Source organism: Pezoporus occidentalis, unplaced genomic scaffold (assembly GCF_034315485.1).
Source record: "Pezoporus occidentalis ecotype Australia unplaced genomic scaffold, CSIRO_AGI_Poc_V1 ctg81, whole genome shotgun sequence".
In the NCBI taxonomy this organism is placed as follows: domain Eukaryota; kingdom Metazoa; phylum Chordata; class Aves; order Psittaciformes; family Psittacidae; genus Pezoporus; species Pezoporus occidentalis.
Genome location: NW_026916170.1, coordinates 6,613,309 through 6,629,203, shown reverse-complemented (window position 1 = coordinate 6,629,203; position 15,895 = coordinate 6,613,309). Strand labels below are relative to the sequence as shown.

Below are 15,895 nucleotides of genomic sequence, written 5' to 3'. Positions count from 1 at the left end.
ATTATCTTCATGGAAGAAAAACAAAGCTTTTTTTCTTATCATTTATTATGTAATGCGCAGAAATTCCTTGAATGGGATTTTTTTGGAAATTGTTGAACCAGAAGAGATCTGTGGTTGATTTCATTCAGTGTCCTGGCACTAGAAGTGATTAATGTTATTTCCTTTAAAACAATATTCAGAGATGGAGCAGGTGCACATCATGGAAGACAGCGAAAACATTTTTCCTTCCTTCCCTTTTGAAGAAGACAAAAGGAAAGCAGAAGCAGTAGTTAAAAGAATTTATTTGATTTGTAAACAGAGCGCTGAATGTTTAAGAGAGATGAAGCAGCATGGTTTGTTTATCTTAGCAGGCAGAGTTGAATGATAGTGATAGTCATCCTTAATCACACAGTCCAAGCAGCAGGAAAGAGCAGTGCCATAAGAATTAATGGCAGTATATATAAATTGGCAGTAACAAAGATGCCCTGTGAATTAGGAAAAGGTTTCAAAGCAAAAGGAAAGAGTATTATAAGAGTTTTCTAGTAGGAGCAAAAAAAACCTAGGGGGTGTTATGGCAGAACCTTGGCCCTGTGTGCTTGAGACTACATGATGTAACTGCATTCAATAACAGGAGACTGGACTTAATGTCCCAAGAGATGGATTCCAGGCCTAATTATTTGAAGCTTGTTTCCCACAGTTTTCTCTGTATGTTCCTTTCGTGTCCATCTCTTAGTGTGTAAATAGTGGCTATATGGTGGTGCTTGGTCCTTTAGGAACTATTTTATTTTTTTCCCTCAGATATATATGGATGCATGTTTTGAATATACGTGCATAAATATATATTGGAAACCAAACTACTGTGAAAATAACATGATAAATGGAGACTTCATGGTTGCTTCTCCCTCCCCCCTCCCCCCATGTCAGTACAGGTTTATTATTAAGCTTTTAATTACATCATTGTGCATGTTAGGGTCGAATCACAGCATGCTTTTTCCTTAATTTATCTTACTAATCTTCTGCCTCTGTTGTCAGTTGCTTTTTGTGGAAAAAGTAAAGGTATCCTGCTGCCTCACCCTTAAATTCACACATGCTGATCTGACTTCTTGAATTCTGTGAAATCTTCAATAACAGTTGTTTTACTATCTTCTTCCTACATCTTAGAATTTTTTTTGACATCTGTCTTGTAGATCACCCATATTTTGTAGGAGTTCAGTTCCACCCAGAGTTTTCCTCAAGACCTATGAAACCTTCGCCTCCATACCTTGGACTGTTGCTAGCAGCAACTGGGACACTCAGTGCATACCTGCAACGTGGATGTAAATTGTCTCCAAGGTAATCTTTCTTACTTACTTGCCTGAGGTTTGAAGTCAGGTTTTTTGGAGGGACTACCCCATCCTTCAATTCAGGAGTCTGTAAAAGGAAAAGGAGTTCTTAATGTGTTGATTTACTTGTTCCTGTGCATGCCTGACGTAAACCCTGGTGAAAAAGTGACTATAAGCAGTAAGCACAGTTCCTGACTTCCTCATTTTCAGAGGCTATTAGGGCTAAACATGGATCCATACATTGTAACCAGAAAGAAGCAAAAAAACCTTTAACAAGTCATGTGAAATTAGTGTCCTCCTGTGTTAACTTTCCCTAACAGTAGTTTCACAGGGAAAGGTATTTGTCAGAGGATCAAGTAATGAAATGAAATTCTTATCTAGTTGTATTTGAATGATGATAGTACCGAAAACAGAAAACACTGATTTTATTTTTCAGTAGCTAAATAATTAATACTGTCTAGCAGAGACAGGCCTGAAACAAAGTGGTTGGAATACTGTTAGACTTATAGAAGGGTTTGGATCTAGATCAAAGCTGAATGGTGCAGCCAAACTAAAATTATTTGTCCCAGTTCCCTTGGACACAAGAGCTTTTGGTTTATTGAATGTAGCAATAGTTTTTAGCCAGTGTTAACTCATTCTTGTTTATTTCAGTGATATCAATAACTGTTATAATTTCATTACAACAAGAATAATAAAGAGGTCAGAGGGAAGGGTACAGTTACAAAAAAGAAAAAAATTAAAAAAGAAAATCACAAGGACTTAATAAGACAGAACGGATGCAGTGCTGACTTACTGCCTTTTCCTCTGCACAAGGCTCCAAACTTAGTAGTTTTGTGGGGGTGTCATTTTGGTTTTTTGTATTTTTGTTTCTTTTTGAGCTTCCTTTCTATTAGGTCCTTTTCTTAAGTGAGAAATAGAAATTTTGTTCTGGCCAAGCCAGGTCAGATCTATCTATTTTGGTACTCTGATCCTTATGGCTGTCAGTTGCCTTTCATAAATGTACTTCTTTGCGCACCATGGCCAATTGTGCAGTGGTGTACATACATACAGAATTTCTTAACAATCTGGAAGCTACAGCTTGGTTGATACACTCCTATTAGCATATCCTGTTGTTGGTATTAGTGGTCAATAGCTACCTTTTAAAATTTGTGCCAGTGCATTATACAGTTCAAATTTTTGTGGTGCTTGACATGAGGGAGTCTTCAAGCTCAGTGGTTTTCAGTCTTTTCTTGATGTGAGCACTCTCTGCCTCACAGTTCATCTTGTTGCCCAGGTCCCAATATCCTTCCTCGTATTGCTTCCTCCCATAAGTATACCTATTAATCTCTCTGATATAAAGAAAAATTACTTTTTTAAAATGGGTGACCTGTATGTGTCCTAATTTAAATTTAAATCCCTTAGCATTATACAAAATATATTTTCTAACCCTGACTTTAAGTTTCAGCACTTACTGAATGCGCTGCAGTTAGGCTTATTTCAATTAATCAGTAAAAAGTATATACCAGTCTTTTTCTTCACATTCATACAATAAACTCCAACTAGTACTTAAACATTTAGGAAAGACAAAATTTAGTACTCTCAAACTTTATATATAAAATAAAAATTTTGCCATTTACCTAATTACATGGCAACCAAACCACTCTGTCTTGAGAAAGAGCATTGGAATAGAAAAATATTTTGAGAGTAATAGAAGAGTATTTTGCAGGGAGGAACGTTCAGGAGGGAATCGCAGTGGTAATTGCAGCACATCCACTTGTTTTAACATATCCACCTGTTGAGTGGAAAGGATTTCCAATTTAAACCTTTAAATCCCAGAATTCTAGTGATTTCATTGAGCCGTAAAGCTAAGGCATGTCATAGCAAGATTGAAACAAACCTGAAGAGGGGATTTTCTGCACACCTCATCCAGCACTGCCTACATGAATTGTAGTCATGCTGTTGACTAGAGCCAAGATGTTACCTGAAAGAGAATTTGTGGAGACCAGCAAGTTGAGCAGATTACATAAACTAAGCTATTAGAAATACCAAAAAGAGAGTTAATGATGGAGTTCTGAGACAAAAGCAGATACATATTTTAGCATGAGGTCCTTAACAGGAAAGCATTACCCCAGAACATTTAACAGCCCCATAATTAGAATGCAAGTTTAGGACATCTGACACCTGGACAGAAGCCCTAGCTTCTAAGCGAAGTAAACTGCAAATTTAAAGATGCATCACACCTCCCAGGAGAATACCCTAAATAAATAAAGTGAACAATAATAAATGAATAATTGTGAGGCTTAGTCTGGTAGACAGTCTGAGACAATGCTTACACATAGGAGCAAGCATACCTACTTTGAGATTGGAATGCATCCTCCCAGTTAAACTTAGTTCCCAGAAGCTTTGGTGTATACAGAAACAGTCAAGAACTGAGCAAAGGGTCAGAGTAACTCAGTGATGAGTTACTACTTAGTTACCTGAATTGGTAGTTAGGCATCTGAGTTGTCTTTGTTGTTTCAACTTCTCGTGCTTTCTGGCATGAGTGTCTAACCATCAGGCAAAGCCATGTACTTCATTTCCTTGTGAATGGTTTTAAATTGTGAACTTCCAAATATTTCCATGGAAATACTGAAATCGCCATTTAATATGGAGCTGAGGAGGATGAGAGGCTGCCAGTTTACATATTCCATTTTAAAGAACAGAGGAGAACCACAGGAGACTCTCAGAAAATGTACAGTACCCACAAATACACTGCTTTTTAAGAGAAGACAAAAAGTTTTAATAGAAAAGTAGTGAACGAAGAGGGGAACTCTACACGTAATGTTGGCTTGTGCTGAGTATTACAGTTTGATTTTAAAAAAAGTAATAAAACCTGGTTTATCCTTGGGAACAATGTCATATGGATTGCAAAACCTCTGTTGTACAATAAAACCATATTGCTGTTCCCCCCCCCCCCCCCAAGTTAAGCATCAGCAGGCTTTATTTCTTCTCTCACCTTAACACACATCTTTATTAATGGCCTGCAAGAGTAGGCTGCAGTGCATTAATGGTATTTGCAAATGTCATTTAAATAAGAGCTGAAAGCACTATTCAGAACGAAGAAATAACATAAAAATATATAGGGAATTCAGACACCTGTGCTGAAAATAATGAAAACAGATGTTTATGTAGAGGAAGAGGATAGTAAGCTAATGATAATTAACTTAAACACAAATGTCCAGTAGATGGGAGGAAATGCAGGAAGTGTGAAACGTTTCTAGGTGAGAAAGTGTGGGCAACTGACTACTGCCAAAAGAAATTTTTGCATGTCAGTAATGAATATGCTAATGTGCCAATAGGCACCAATCCAATGCCATCTAATCACAGAGTAGTCTGTTAAGTTCTGGGAAGGTTATTAATGAAAGATTAAATTAAATAAAAGATTAAGAAAAGATTTTGGGTTGCATTCAGAGGCAGGGAACAGAAGTGTCCAGAGGTGTGGTGCATAAAGACACTTGGGAAGATTTGCCCATGTAGTGCTTACTGCACTAAAATGGTCCAAGTGCCTCCTAAATCAGCTGTGTAGAGAGGTTTGGGCAAGCACCTATAAACAGAAAAGGAAGCAGCCTGTGAGACATGTTCTTTAGTGTATGAGGGACAAAGAAGGTACGGGCAGGGCTATCTCTTATGTCACCTGTACATTGTCCCCAACCAAGAACGCATCTGGCACAGTATCATATTTCTACCATTGTCCAAATCCAGACATTTCAGAGGAAGTGAAGGATATCTTGTGATTTGAAGACTTAAGAGAGCAATAAGAGAGGGGCTGCTCTACAAGATAAGGCAAACCAGGAACTGGGGTGGACGGTGTACTGGCAGGGATAGTGTCCTCACCATCAGGAGTCAGAACCACAGTCACCAAAGAAGGCAGGTGAACTGACGTCAGTGTCAGTCACCATATCCTACAGACAGTCCAGTGCAGAAGTGCAAAGTGATGAGATAGGTCTGAGGTCAATCCAGGAAGTCCAATCAAGAAGTGAATACAGAACTACAGAGTTGGGTACAGGCATGCCTACAACATAGCTCAGGCAAGGATTAGGAACCAAGGCTCCCGAGCCCGTCAGTGGAGGCCTAAGTGAGGATGGTCAAGGCAGTAAGACCTGCTGGGACCCTCAAGGCTCTTGCAGAAAACTACAGAAAAAGATTTAAAGGAAATCCTTTCAACAACAGCAGTACAAACTTAGTTAAGGCAGTTACTTTGTCATTTTAATGTTAGGTGTTTACAGTGAAGACACTTCTGAGCTAGTCAGCCTAAGTCTCTTTCTGTACTTGCTAAGTGAATATGCACTTTGAAGGAGTCAGGTAGCTCAAGATAACGCTTAAATGGGTCAGAAGCATTATACCTACTGTACAAGTGCCTGTTTCTCTCTATTGATTGTAAGCAGCTGAAGATGAAGATGTTTAAAGGTGAATGAATTGAACCCTATGCGAGAGACTCAGCTGAGGGTTTTTATAAAACCCAGATCCATTCTGGCATCTTGGTTGTTATTTTTGTAGTGCTGGGTCCTAATAAAATTATTATCCCAGGTCTAGTTACGTGAGTGCAGCATTTATTTTAAACAGCCACAGCCTATGCTAAATGTAATTATGTTTATCTTTAATTTGCACTGACGAAGAAATGCACTTAGCTTGGCTCTTGCCTTTGCACAGAATAACATTACTATAACAATTGTTTAAATTGCTTACATTTCTAGAAAAGGACTTTTTTATCAATTATATGTTGAAAAAGAATGAAACTATTTTCTGAAACTGTGTCAAATACTTAATTTCTAAAGGACATTGATCTGGATTTCCAGATAAAACAAACAGAATGTTCAAGGAGTACCTATTTTGCCTGTTTCTTAATAAAGACATTGAAAGCAGGAACTTTTGAGCAGCTGTTTGAGAAACATAGATTTAAAATTGATCTTGAGACTTAATTCTCATGATTCTGCAGCTGAGATTAGTTGCTGACATGATGCATTCCAGCTTCATTCCATGTAGCTCCAGCTATTGGCTGCTTTCCATACCATACCAATAGGATGGTATGGAAATACCATATTGCCATAGCATATGGAAATACCTTGCCTCCTTCCATGGTTTGGACTGATGCATAGCAGATGTGTAATGATACTGTCAGTAGAACAGAGAGATCTGAAATGGGCATAAATTTGGTAATAATGGAGCCTGTGCAGGGGGAGGCTGTTTTTATTGCTTACATGTTGAGAATACAGGGATCTGAGGATGAGTGAACTTCACAACAAAACAAAACCCCATAATGTAATTTCTGAACAGAGGATATTTCATTTCACTGCAAAGTGAAATGCCAGCTAAGTACTAGTATATATTTCATGTTGTAGTTAACTGCAAAGTGAAATGCCATATAGGTTCTGGTGATTCTTCACTTTGCAGTGGATGTATTTCCATTAACTACAGGTAGATTAGGTGTAAGGATCAAAGTGACCTGAATTCTTCATCTTGAAGACTGAAGTGACTGACTAGATGCAGTGACACTGCATGCTCTTTGTTTTGTTTTTCTCTTGGCCACATCTTTATACTCCAGAGAAAATGAAAAAAAGAAAAAAAATAACTGCTGTGGACACCTTAGATCTGCTCACTAGCTCCTTTTTGTTGGGAGTCCAGTGTTACAAGAATTGTTACAAACAAGAAGTGGGTGTCAGGTTCCTGCCCAAGGTAATGACTAGGTAATTTGTACACAAAGTGAGTAAAACCTTGCTGAAGGAAATGTAAGACTTTTTATTTTTCTATTTTTCTTTTTTTTGGTCAGTTTAGGGCTCCGTGTGGAAAAGACTGTCATGAAGGAAAAGCTGGGCTTATTTGGTTTACCACCACCACTTTCATAGCCAGCGCATTTAAGTAATGTTACATAATACCATCTGTAAGCACAAAATATCCATTTAGTTTTTGAGTTTAATATCCGTGTAGCAACTCTGTAATTTGGAAGGAGGTACTTTTTATTCACTTTTTATTTATTCCAAAGAGAGATGATGACTCATTTGTGGTTAGTACCACCCGGAGTTTTTCTTCAGGTGACTCATCAGCTGAATACAGCTCATACAGTAAATGTTATAAACTGGACATCAGCACTGCTTTGCAACTGTAACATGCAAGTGCAACTATGCCAAGATTCATGAGTTCCTGTTTGCTTTGAAGTCCACTGGCAGCATAATTTTTGAAGAGGCTCAGGTTGTCTCAGAGCCAAAATTGTTCTTAATATGATAACCACAGCTTCTGGGGATACTTAGAGATACTATTCAAGCAGCTGAAACTGTGAGACTGACAGTTACCTGAGTCTGAAGCTCAAGAGCTGATCCTTACCTGGGTATTTCCCCTACCTTTCTTGCCACTGTGGCCTACCTGTTAGAGAGAAAACTGGCTTACATCCAACAGGACAGCTGTAAAGTAGGGGAGACCACGAGGTGCTACTGCAGAAGTCCAAAGCGTGATGACAGGATCTTTTCTCTGTGATGTGGAGTCAAATCTTGTACTGAATTGGACAGTGTGGTAATAGTAACAAAATTGTCCTTGGCTGAGTAAATGTTTTAGCCTCTGCACTAGTGGCTACCCAAGTGACCCTCAGTTTCAGCAAACTGGAAACAGGCCTGAGAAGTTGGGGTGGTTAAGTCAACGAAATGATGGAAGCATCCAGCATTGTGTGACTGCTTCTATTTGCAAATGCCTCTAAAACCTGTGGCATTTGGTGGGGGTGGACCTGTGATGACAGCACTGGGTGGTGGGGATCAGCGCCTGTCTTTAGGAGGTGAAGCTGGGAAGTTGTCCACTCACCTCATTGGTCCTTGAGCAATTTTCCTTAAGCATCTGCCTCTCATACCGTGTTCTGTACAGAGCTCTGGCATATGTTTTTAGGCTGTGGCTGCCACAGGGCAGCAAAACCAATTAAAAAAAAACCAAATTGTGTGAAGATTTTGGGGTTAAAACCAGAGGTATAATAAGATTATGCAGCTCTTTGCAGTCACTGTTCTACCCTCTGTTTTGTGGACATTTTTTTCTCTTTTGCTGTGATGTGAAAATGCAAAACTGTTTTAATAATAATGAATTTTTATTCCATGTTTCCATGGGTACTTTCAGAAAGAAGTAAGTACAATGTTGGTGATGTTGTGTTTGTCTGTGCACATTTGGCATGCTTGATCATACTGTTAACACTTTCCTCACTTGAACTGTGTAATTGCCTGCCTGCTGGTGAAATTATCAAGTTGAGCATTTCTCTCTAGCCTGATAAAACACACTCTTTGTAAGAACTGCATCAACAACATGTATGTCATGTGAAGAAAGGGCAGAGTGCTGTAGGAAAAGTCTTAACGTTAGAACAGTTGGAATTTCTATGTTGTCTTGTGCAGAATATGGTACAGTGATGTAACTGTGGGAAGCTTCCCTAACAGTCAGGTAGAAATTAAATGATATGACTGTTGGTGCCATATCTGCTGTCCCACTCTATTAAAATGGCTTTTAGGTTTTACCTAATCTCTGTTTTTTTTTTTGTTTTTTTTTTGTTTTTTTTTTTTTGTTGTTGTTGTTGTTGTTTTTTTTTTAAAGAAGAGAGCATGAAATTCAGGCTACAAAATTCAGGCTTCATCAGTGCCCAGTAACAAGCATTAGTATAGCTAAGTGCAGTATGTTCACTGTTCCACTTTGCTGTTTAGATCAAAGATTTCCAGCTGTGGGGTTACATAGTTCCTCTTGAAACATTACACAGCAGGCAGTTACTGTAGATCAACTGATGGTGCTGTGTTGAGGTGGGTCATGGGCTGATTATGTGCTTGATGTCTCAGTAGAAGATCATTCCCAGAGGTGGGGAGAGTGACGTGACTGATATCCTGTTAGCTGAAGACTGAAGGTGTCTGTGCAATGGCTGGAGTAGAGTTGGTACTGAGGCTGACATGGGTATACCCACACAAATGAGGTCTGAGATTCCCCACCTGTACAGTTTTAACCATACCCTGTGCTCTGCAGTACCACAATACTGACCAGAATTACTGCTGCTCAAAGGTACTTGTCAGTTCCTCAGGCTCCCTTTGCTGGCTTCTGATCTTGGGAAATTCAAGTATCTGGAAAAAAGATTGTAGAAGTAGGGAGAGGCTGAGGCTTGAGGCTCTTCTGAAGAGGTGCACTTAGAGTTAAGATAAACCCGGAGACCCAGTAGACATCACAGCTGACTGTGGATTGTTGGCACTTCTTTCTTTCAGTCACTGCTGTGATTCCTGTTCTTCACTGTTTCCTTGTTCTGGCCACTTACAAAGCAATTACTTGCATGGCAGTTTGTTCTGTGAAAACCAGTCTATTTCTCTCATGAAACAGCAAAAGGTGATAAAACCTCAGAAAAAAAAAAGCTGTCAGGACATTGCTTGGAGCAATAAAAATTATTTATGTTCTGATTGGAAGAGCAAGAATTGTGATTTAAGTATAAATGGAAGCATTCTGAATAAAGTTGTCTTAACTTTTTCTTTGGTCAAACAATAATTTTCTTTATCGCAAAGGAGAAATTCCTTTTAGTCTTGCTCTGAATACTTGCTGTTCTCCATGTTGTTAATCATGGTCATAGGCACAAAGCACCAGCAAACTGTAGAATGAATGCACAGGAGCCAAGCGAAAAGAAATTGCACATACTGTTTCTCAGGTAAAATACTTTTTCTCATCAGGTCTTAGACTCCAAACTTAAGCCCATTCCTGTAGAGGAAGGCATTCTAAATACCAAAATTGAGCATGAGCTTAAAGGAGGTTTCTGGAAATGGACTGCATTTGAGGAAAATGTTGGTTATATGAATCTTTTGGGTTGGAGGGTTTGAAATAAAATAATTCGGTTTAGATCCTTCTGACCTGCGTATTGCTTTTAACAGTGACAGCTACAGTGACCTCAGTGATGACAGCTCTCTAGAAAAAGAGTTTCCTAATTCAGAAAAAGCTGAAATGATTGTATGACAGCACAGAAATGGATGATGCTGTTGAGGTAAGCTGAATTGTTGTGATACTGCTTTGTGACATTTATTTCTTCTAGACTTAAGACACAAGACACAGTTATCTTGATACTACCTTTTGTTTCAAGTCCCATCTGAGAGCTTATGTTTTCTTCCTTGCCTGCAGCACTTAATTTTTTTCTTCTTCTTCTGCTTAACTCTGCAATTGTGATATTAAAGTCTGCTAAGTGTTTTGGGTACAGCTTGTATGTAGGATGCTGTACAAAGTTAAGCTGTGTTAGTGTTTGATGATACAATGAAAATACAGTTTAAAATGATGTGAGGGTTGGTTTTTTTTTGTTATTTCAGTTTTCAAGTTTGGATCCCTTTGAGTACACTATGTTGGCATGACTTTCTGCACTAATACTTGCTTGTAATTTCATCTGATGCATTGATACATTGAAGACATCCAAGGTTAATACTTGGATTTAATCTGCAGAGTGACAGAGATACAAACCAGTTTTATTAAGTCATAGCTTTGTTTGCTGTAGGCTTTGCAAAAGCAATATTGGATTGGTTGTTTTTTTTTCACCTGTGAACATGGTGACTACAGATTTCCTTTCAGATCTTAGTCTTTATTTTCCCTACACAGGTTCATCAGAGTTGTACCCGGTGTGGTACTCTGTTACATGTGTGCATTCATGCTTTTCCGTATTTCTGAGCACTTCTGTAAGCAGGAGACAACTTTTCCCTCTGATTTCATTCCTCTCACATGGTGTAGTTACTAAGCAGCTGTGCCAAACAGATGATTAAGTCTGCATATGAATGATGCATTTCTGCCTGATGGTCTCCTGATTAAAATACTGGCATGAGATGTGAGAAATCGGAGTCTTTAGCTGCAGTATGCATTTCTTCTGTATTTTTAATTTATTTCTTTTCCCCTCTCATGTACCACGTTAAAGATAATAATACATCTCAAAATCATAAGAGTGAAGAGCAGAATGTTCAATGATTTCATGACCTAGTGCATGCAGATACAGTAATGATGCATGTCACAGAGTGACCAAAAATAAGGAGTCACAATGTGCCTATTTGCTCTTGCCCAGATTCTTCCCACCTCCAAACATCACTATGGCTCTGTTTCTTGAGGCCAGCACATAGTAATGGACAGCCCCTTTAGCTTTGACTTTGCTTTCCTCCATGGAATTTATGAATGGTAATTCTGTTTACCATTGCAGATGTGACTTTTTCATCACTTTTGTGATGCTTTCAAGTAGGTATCAGTAAAGCAGATTTTATTTGAACATGTTGCTAGTGGATACCAATTGAATTCAACAGAATTACTCTAGAAAGGATTAAATAACTAATTCAAAATATAAAAGAAGGATACAAGCGTTGGCTCATTTATCTTTATCTCAGGGTTAATCAGAACTGGATACACGCATAGTCTATATTTACCTTTGTGGTTTTGCTTAAGCTGTTTGACCTAGATGAAGTGCATCCACCTGCAGTATTTACCATAGGACTACTTCAAAGTAAGTCGACAGATTTGAGAGAAACTGGCATGAAATAGACTGTTACAGAAGAAATATTTTTAATCATGTTTTTTTTTCCATTTATTCTTCCTTACCCTCCCCCTTTATGTTACAGAAAACTGGGAACAGTTCAATACTGAAGAGAAGAAAGTAGAAGAGTAAGCTGCTTGTGATCCTCATAGTGTCTCCACCTATCATGTTGCTTTACTGATGACAGTTTCTTGTAGCAAAACCAGTTCTGTATAAATGTTCTTTCTCTTTAAAAATGACAAAATGGTTGCGCACCTTAGCTGTAATCATTACTGATCATATCCTGTGTTTCAGAGTGGTCTCAGGTAAATATGTATTAATTTGCTAGTTCACAACTGTTCTTGATTTGAAGGAAGATTTGATTGTTTTCAGTTTGCCTTAGAACAGGAAGATGCATTGGTTCTTGTGAAGGAGAGGGAATGCACTAAAAAAATTTAAGCAAAAGTTGTTTTATCCATGAGCAGTAGAGAACTGTTTTGTTTTGCTATTTAGCTTGTTGCATATATATAATTTTACTTTTTTGCTCTTCAGTATGTACAAATAAAAAAATTGTTGCTGTATTTCAGCTCTTTGTGATTATAAAAATTGATGTTGGTTACACCTCTTTTCACTTTGCTTTTATAAGTGATTTCACTTTTGAAAAGCTCAAGTTTGATTTGCTGTTTCTGCTGTTTCTTCGGGAACTCTGACTGAATACTGAACGTAATTGTGATCTACAAAATTACAGAAGTAGAAAGCATTTTTGTATTTGTATTTTGTAAGAGAGAAATTAAATACACTGATATGTTAAAATGTAATTTGAACACTTGTGTGGAAATTGTAGAAGAACCAGTCATAAACCTGGAGCATTATCTGGACTCCAGCCATGTAACACTCAGTTAATTTCAATAACTGAGTATGAAGGTGAATTAAGGTTCACTCTTGTTTTCTCTCATGCAGTGACCACTCCATGGTCATGGCATTCTTTCCCCAGTAGAATAAAACAATTTATTTTAATTTAGAAATCACAAGTTATTCCACTGTATGACAGTTACAGGCACCCTTGCAATACCAGGACTGCAGCCTGAATCACTGACACAGAAAGGGAATGCGAGGGGTGCTGTACCATGTTTAAGGCTGAATCCTATTAGCCCTGTAGCATCATCAGACTTGTCAAGAAGCTGGACCCAAGCTATGTAACTGATGGGGATCCAAATACCTGGGCCAGCTTTTCCTACAAAGAAAACTGGAATTTTGAGCTTTGTGTTTCATTGGTTTTGGGATGGGACGGGTCTTGTTTAACATCTTTGTCGCTGACATGGACAGTGGGATTGAGTGCGCCCTCAGCAAGTTTGCTGATGACACCAAGCTGTGTGGTTCAGTTGATACCCTGGAGGGAAGGAATGCCATACAGAGGGACCTTGACACACTTGTGAGGTGGGCTGATGCCAACTTCATGAAGTTTAACCATGCCAAGTGCAAGGTCCTACACCTGGGTCGGGGCAATCCCAGGCACAGCTACAGGTTGGGCAGAGAAGAGATTCAGAGCAGCCCTGCAAAGAAGGACTTGGGGGTGTTGGTTGGTGAGAAAATGAACATGAGCCGGCTTCAGTGTGTGCTCACAGCCCAGAAAGCCAACCGTACCCTGGGCTGCATCAAAAGGAGCGTGACCAGCAGGTTGAAGGAGGTGATCCTGCCCTTCTACTCTGCTCTTGTGAGACCTCACCTGGAGTATTGTGTGCAGTTCTGGTGTCCTCAACATCAAAAGGACATGGAACTGTTGGAACAAGTCCAGAGGAGGGCCACGAGGATGATCAGGGGACTGGAGCACCTCCTGTATGAAGACAGGCTGAGGAAGTTGGGGCTGTTCAGCCTGGAGAAGAGAAGGCTGCATGGAGACCTCATAGCAGCCTTCCAGTATCTGAAGGGGGCCTATAGGGATGCTGGAGAGGGACTCTTCATTAGAGACTGCAGTGACAGAACAAGGGGTAATGGGTTAAAACTTAAACAGGGGAAGTTTAGGTTGGATATAAGAAGGAAATTCTTTCCTGTGAGGGTGGTGAGGCACTGGAATAGGTTGCCCAGGGAGGTTGTGAATGCTCCATCCCTGGCAGTGTTCAAGGCTAGGTTGGACGAGGCCTTGGGTGATATGATTTAGTGTGAGGTGTCCCTGCCCATAGCAGGGGGGTTGGAACTAGATGATCTTAAGGTCCTTTCCAACCCTAACTATTCTATGATTCTATGATTCTGTAAAAGGTAAATATCTGTACAAAAATAGAAAAGCCATTATTGCAGCTTTGTAAAACGGTAAGTTTAAAAGCTTTGCATTGCTTTAGAAAATCTCAGGTTGCACAGTTTATCTCTTCACTAAAAGAAGCTTCAATGGTAATAAAATATAAAATGTATTCCTCTGGAAGGGTTTATCTAAAGCGGTTTGCAAATGCATGCATGCCTTAGAAACAGGAGGTATTGCCAGAATTGGTGTCATTGTATGTTTCCCCCAATGAGAGACACTGTTCTGTGAAAGATGAAGCATTTTCCTAAGATTGTCTGAAATGTGCAAATGTATTTTCAAATATATTGTGTTATTTAGAACTGTTTAGATACTGTGTTAAAGAATCATGGTGCCCACTGTGAACTGTGCTGTCAAGGAGGGAATTTTTCATTTAGTCAAATGAAGCTGGAAACAGCGCCTTCATCTTTTCATCTCCTAGTGCCATTACCGATCCTCTTGCTAACTGTGCTACATAAAGGAGTATCCCTGAAGACAAACCCATTACTGTCACAAGGGATCCATCTCCTCTTTGAGCTGACAGAAGCAGCAGCATGCCATTTCCAAAATGGAAAAAGGCAAATGAACTTTTTCCACCCAAATCGTGGGCTACAATTAGGAGTGTTGCCAGCAGATCCGAGGAGGTGATCCTATGCCAGAGTGGATAATCATGTATCTACCTGTTCCTGGGTATGTTCTGTAAGCCTGTACAGTTTACTAGCCTGGGCATAGCTGAACCACTCCGTCTGGGAAAACCTGACTGAAGAAATGTTGGGTGTGGGTATTGGGAACTGAAGCTCTGTTTTGTTGGGAGGATCAGTTGGGTGTGTTGGAGGATGACGTTTAAAATCTATGCCTGCCTCGTCCAGAAAGTGGTCCTGTGCTGATGCCAGCTATGGTCAGCTTTTCCCTCACAGGAAGTTTGGTGGCTTGGTTGAGTTGGACCAGAGTCTGCACTTGTTTCTGAACAAGAGGAGCAGCATCCAAGCTTGGATGTGACTGTGGGGTAGATATTGCACTTAACTGATACTGTAGACAGAGCTGTATCTTACTGAGTATCTCTAGTCAGGTGTTGTATCTCATCAGCACAAGCTTCTGTTTCACTGTAAGATTTACAGGTAAAGTCTTTTAGCATCTGCTCAACATATGTAACATGCCCTGCCTTGAATCTGAGGTTTCTTTCCTTGTTTATTTAGCAGCTTGAGAGATAACCTTTGTGTGCTAACGTAATGACTGCAGAGGTTAAATCTAATAGAAAGTCTTACATCTAAGTTTTCCTGAGACACTGAGGAGGATTTGCCTGGCCACCCAGACTATTCCTCATCAGGGAATGCTTGTGGAAAGGTGCGCCAGATCTTGCAGTAGCTTGCTGTTTTTCTGAAGCCACTGAAGTGATGCCAATTCATATCACACAGTGTGACTATTGATTACAGGGTGGTACTGAAGAGTGCTGTCACCTGGGATTCATTGGACTCAAGCGTGGTTCTAAATTCCTCTGCAGGTGTCTAAGCCCTTGCTTGCCAGGAATACCCTGGAGGTTTTGAGCAGTAGGTTGGAAGTAAGGCTGACTTCACAGCAAGAATCTGTGTGAGCAGGAAGTACAGCACCAAGCCAAAGGAAGTTTTCAGGAAAGAAAAAAGCAGGCAGTGATGGCAAGGGGCTTGCTGCTCAAAAGGGTGTGGAGGAGGTTAAGGAAAGAACAAGTGTAAGAGCAGCAAGTGACTTGCCAACCTAAGCTGACCTCCTCATGGGAGCTATGTTACACTTACTATAGCAATGCAAATGAAAGGTTCTCCCCAAACTCAGGGTGTGTGTCATGATGACAGTAGGGAGTGTAATTACAGCATA

The 15,895-nt window shown here is 39.6% G+C and overlaps 1 protein-coding gene across 3 annotated transcripts in view; it reads left to right on the top strand.

Moving 5' to 3' along the window:
• The window catches only part of CTPS2 (CTP synthase 2), a 67,341-nt gene extending 54,947 nt beyond the window's left edge, over positions 1–12,394 (top strand). For all 3 annotated transcript variants that reach the window (XM_062603739.1, XM_062603740.1, XM_062603738.1), the window contains exons 17-19: positions 1,167–1,311; positions 10,175–10,284; positions 11,882–12,394. In XM_062603739.1, the coding sequence (XP_062459723.1) occupies positions 1,167–1,311; positions 10,175–10,256 (227 nt within the window). In that variant the 3' untranslated portion in view covers positions 10,257–10,284; positions 11,882–12,394. The remainder of the gene's footprint in view (positions 1–1,166; positions 1,312–10,174; positions 10,285–11,881) is intronic.
• The last annotated feature ends 3,501 nt before the right edge of the window (positions 12,395–15,895 follow it).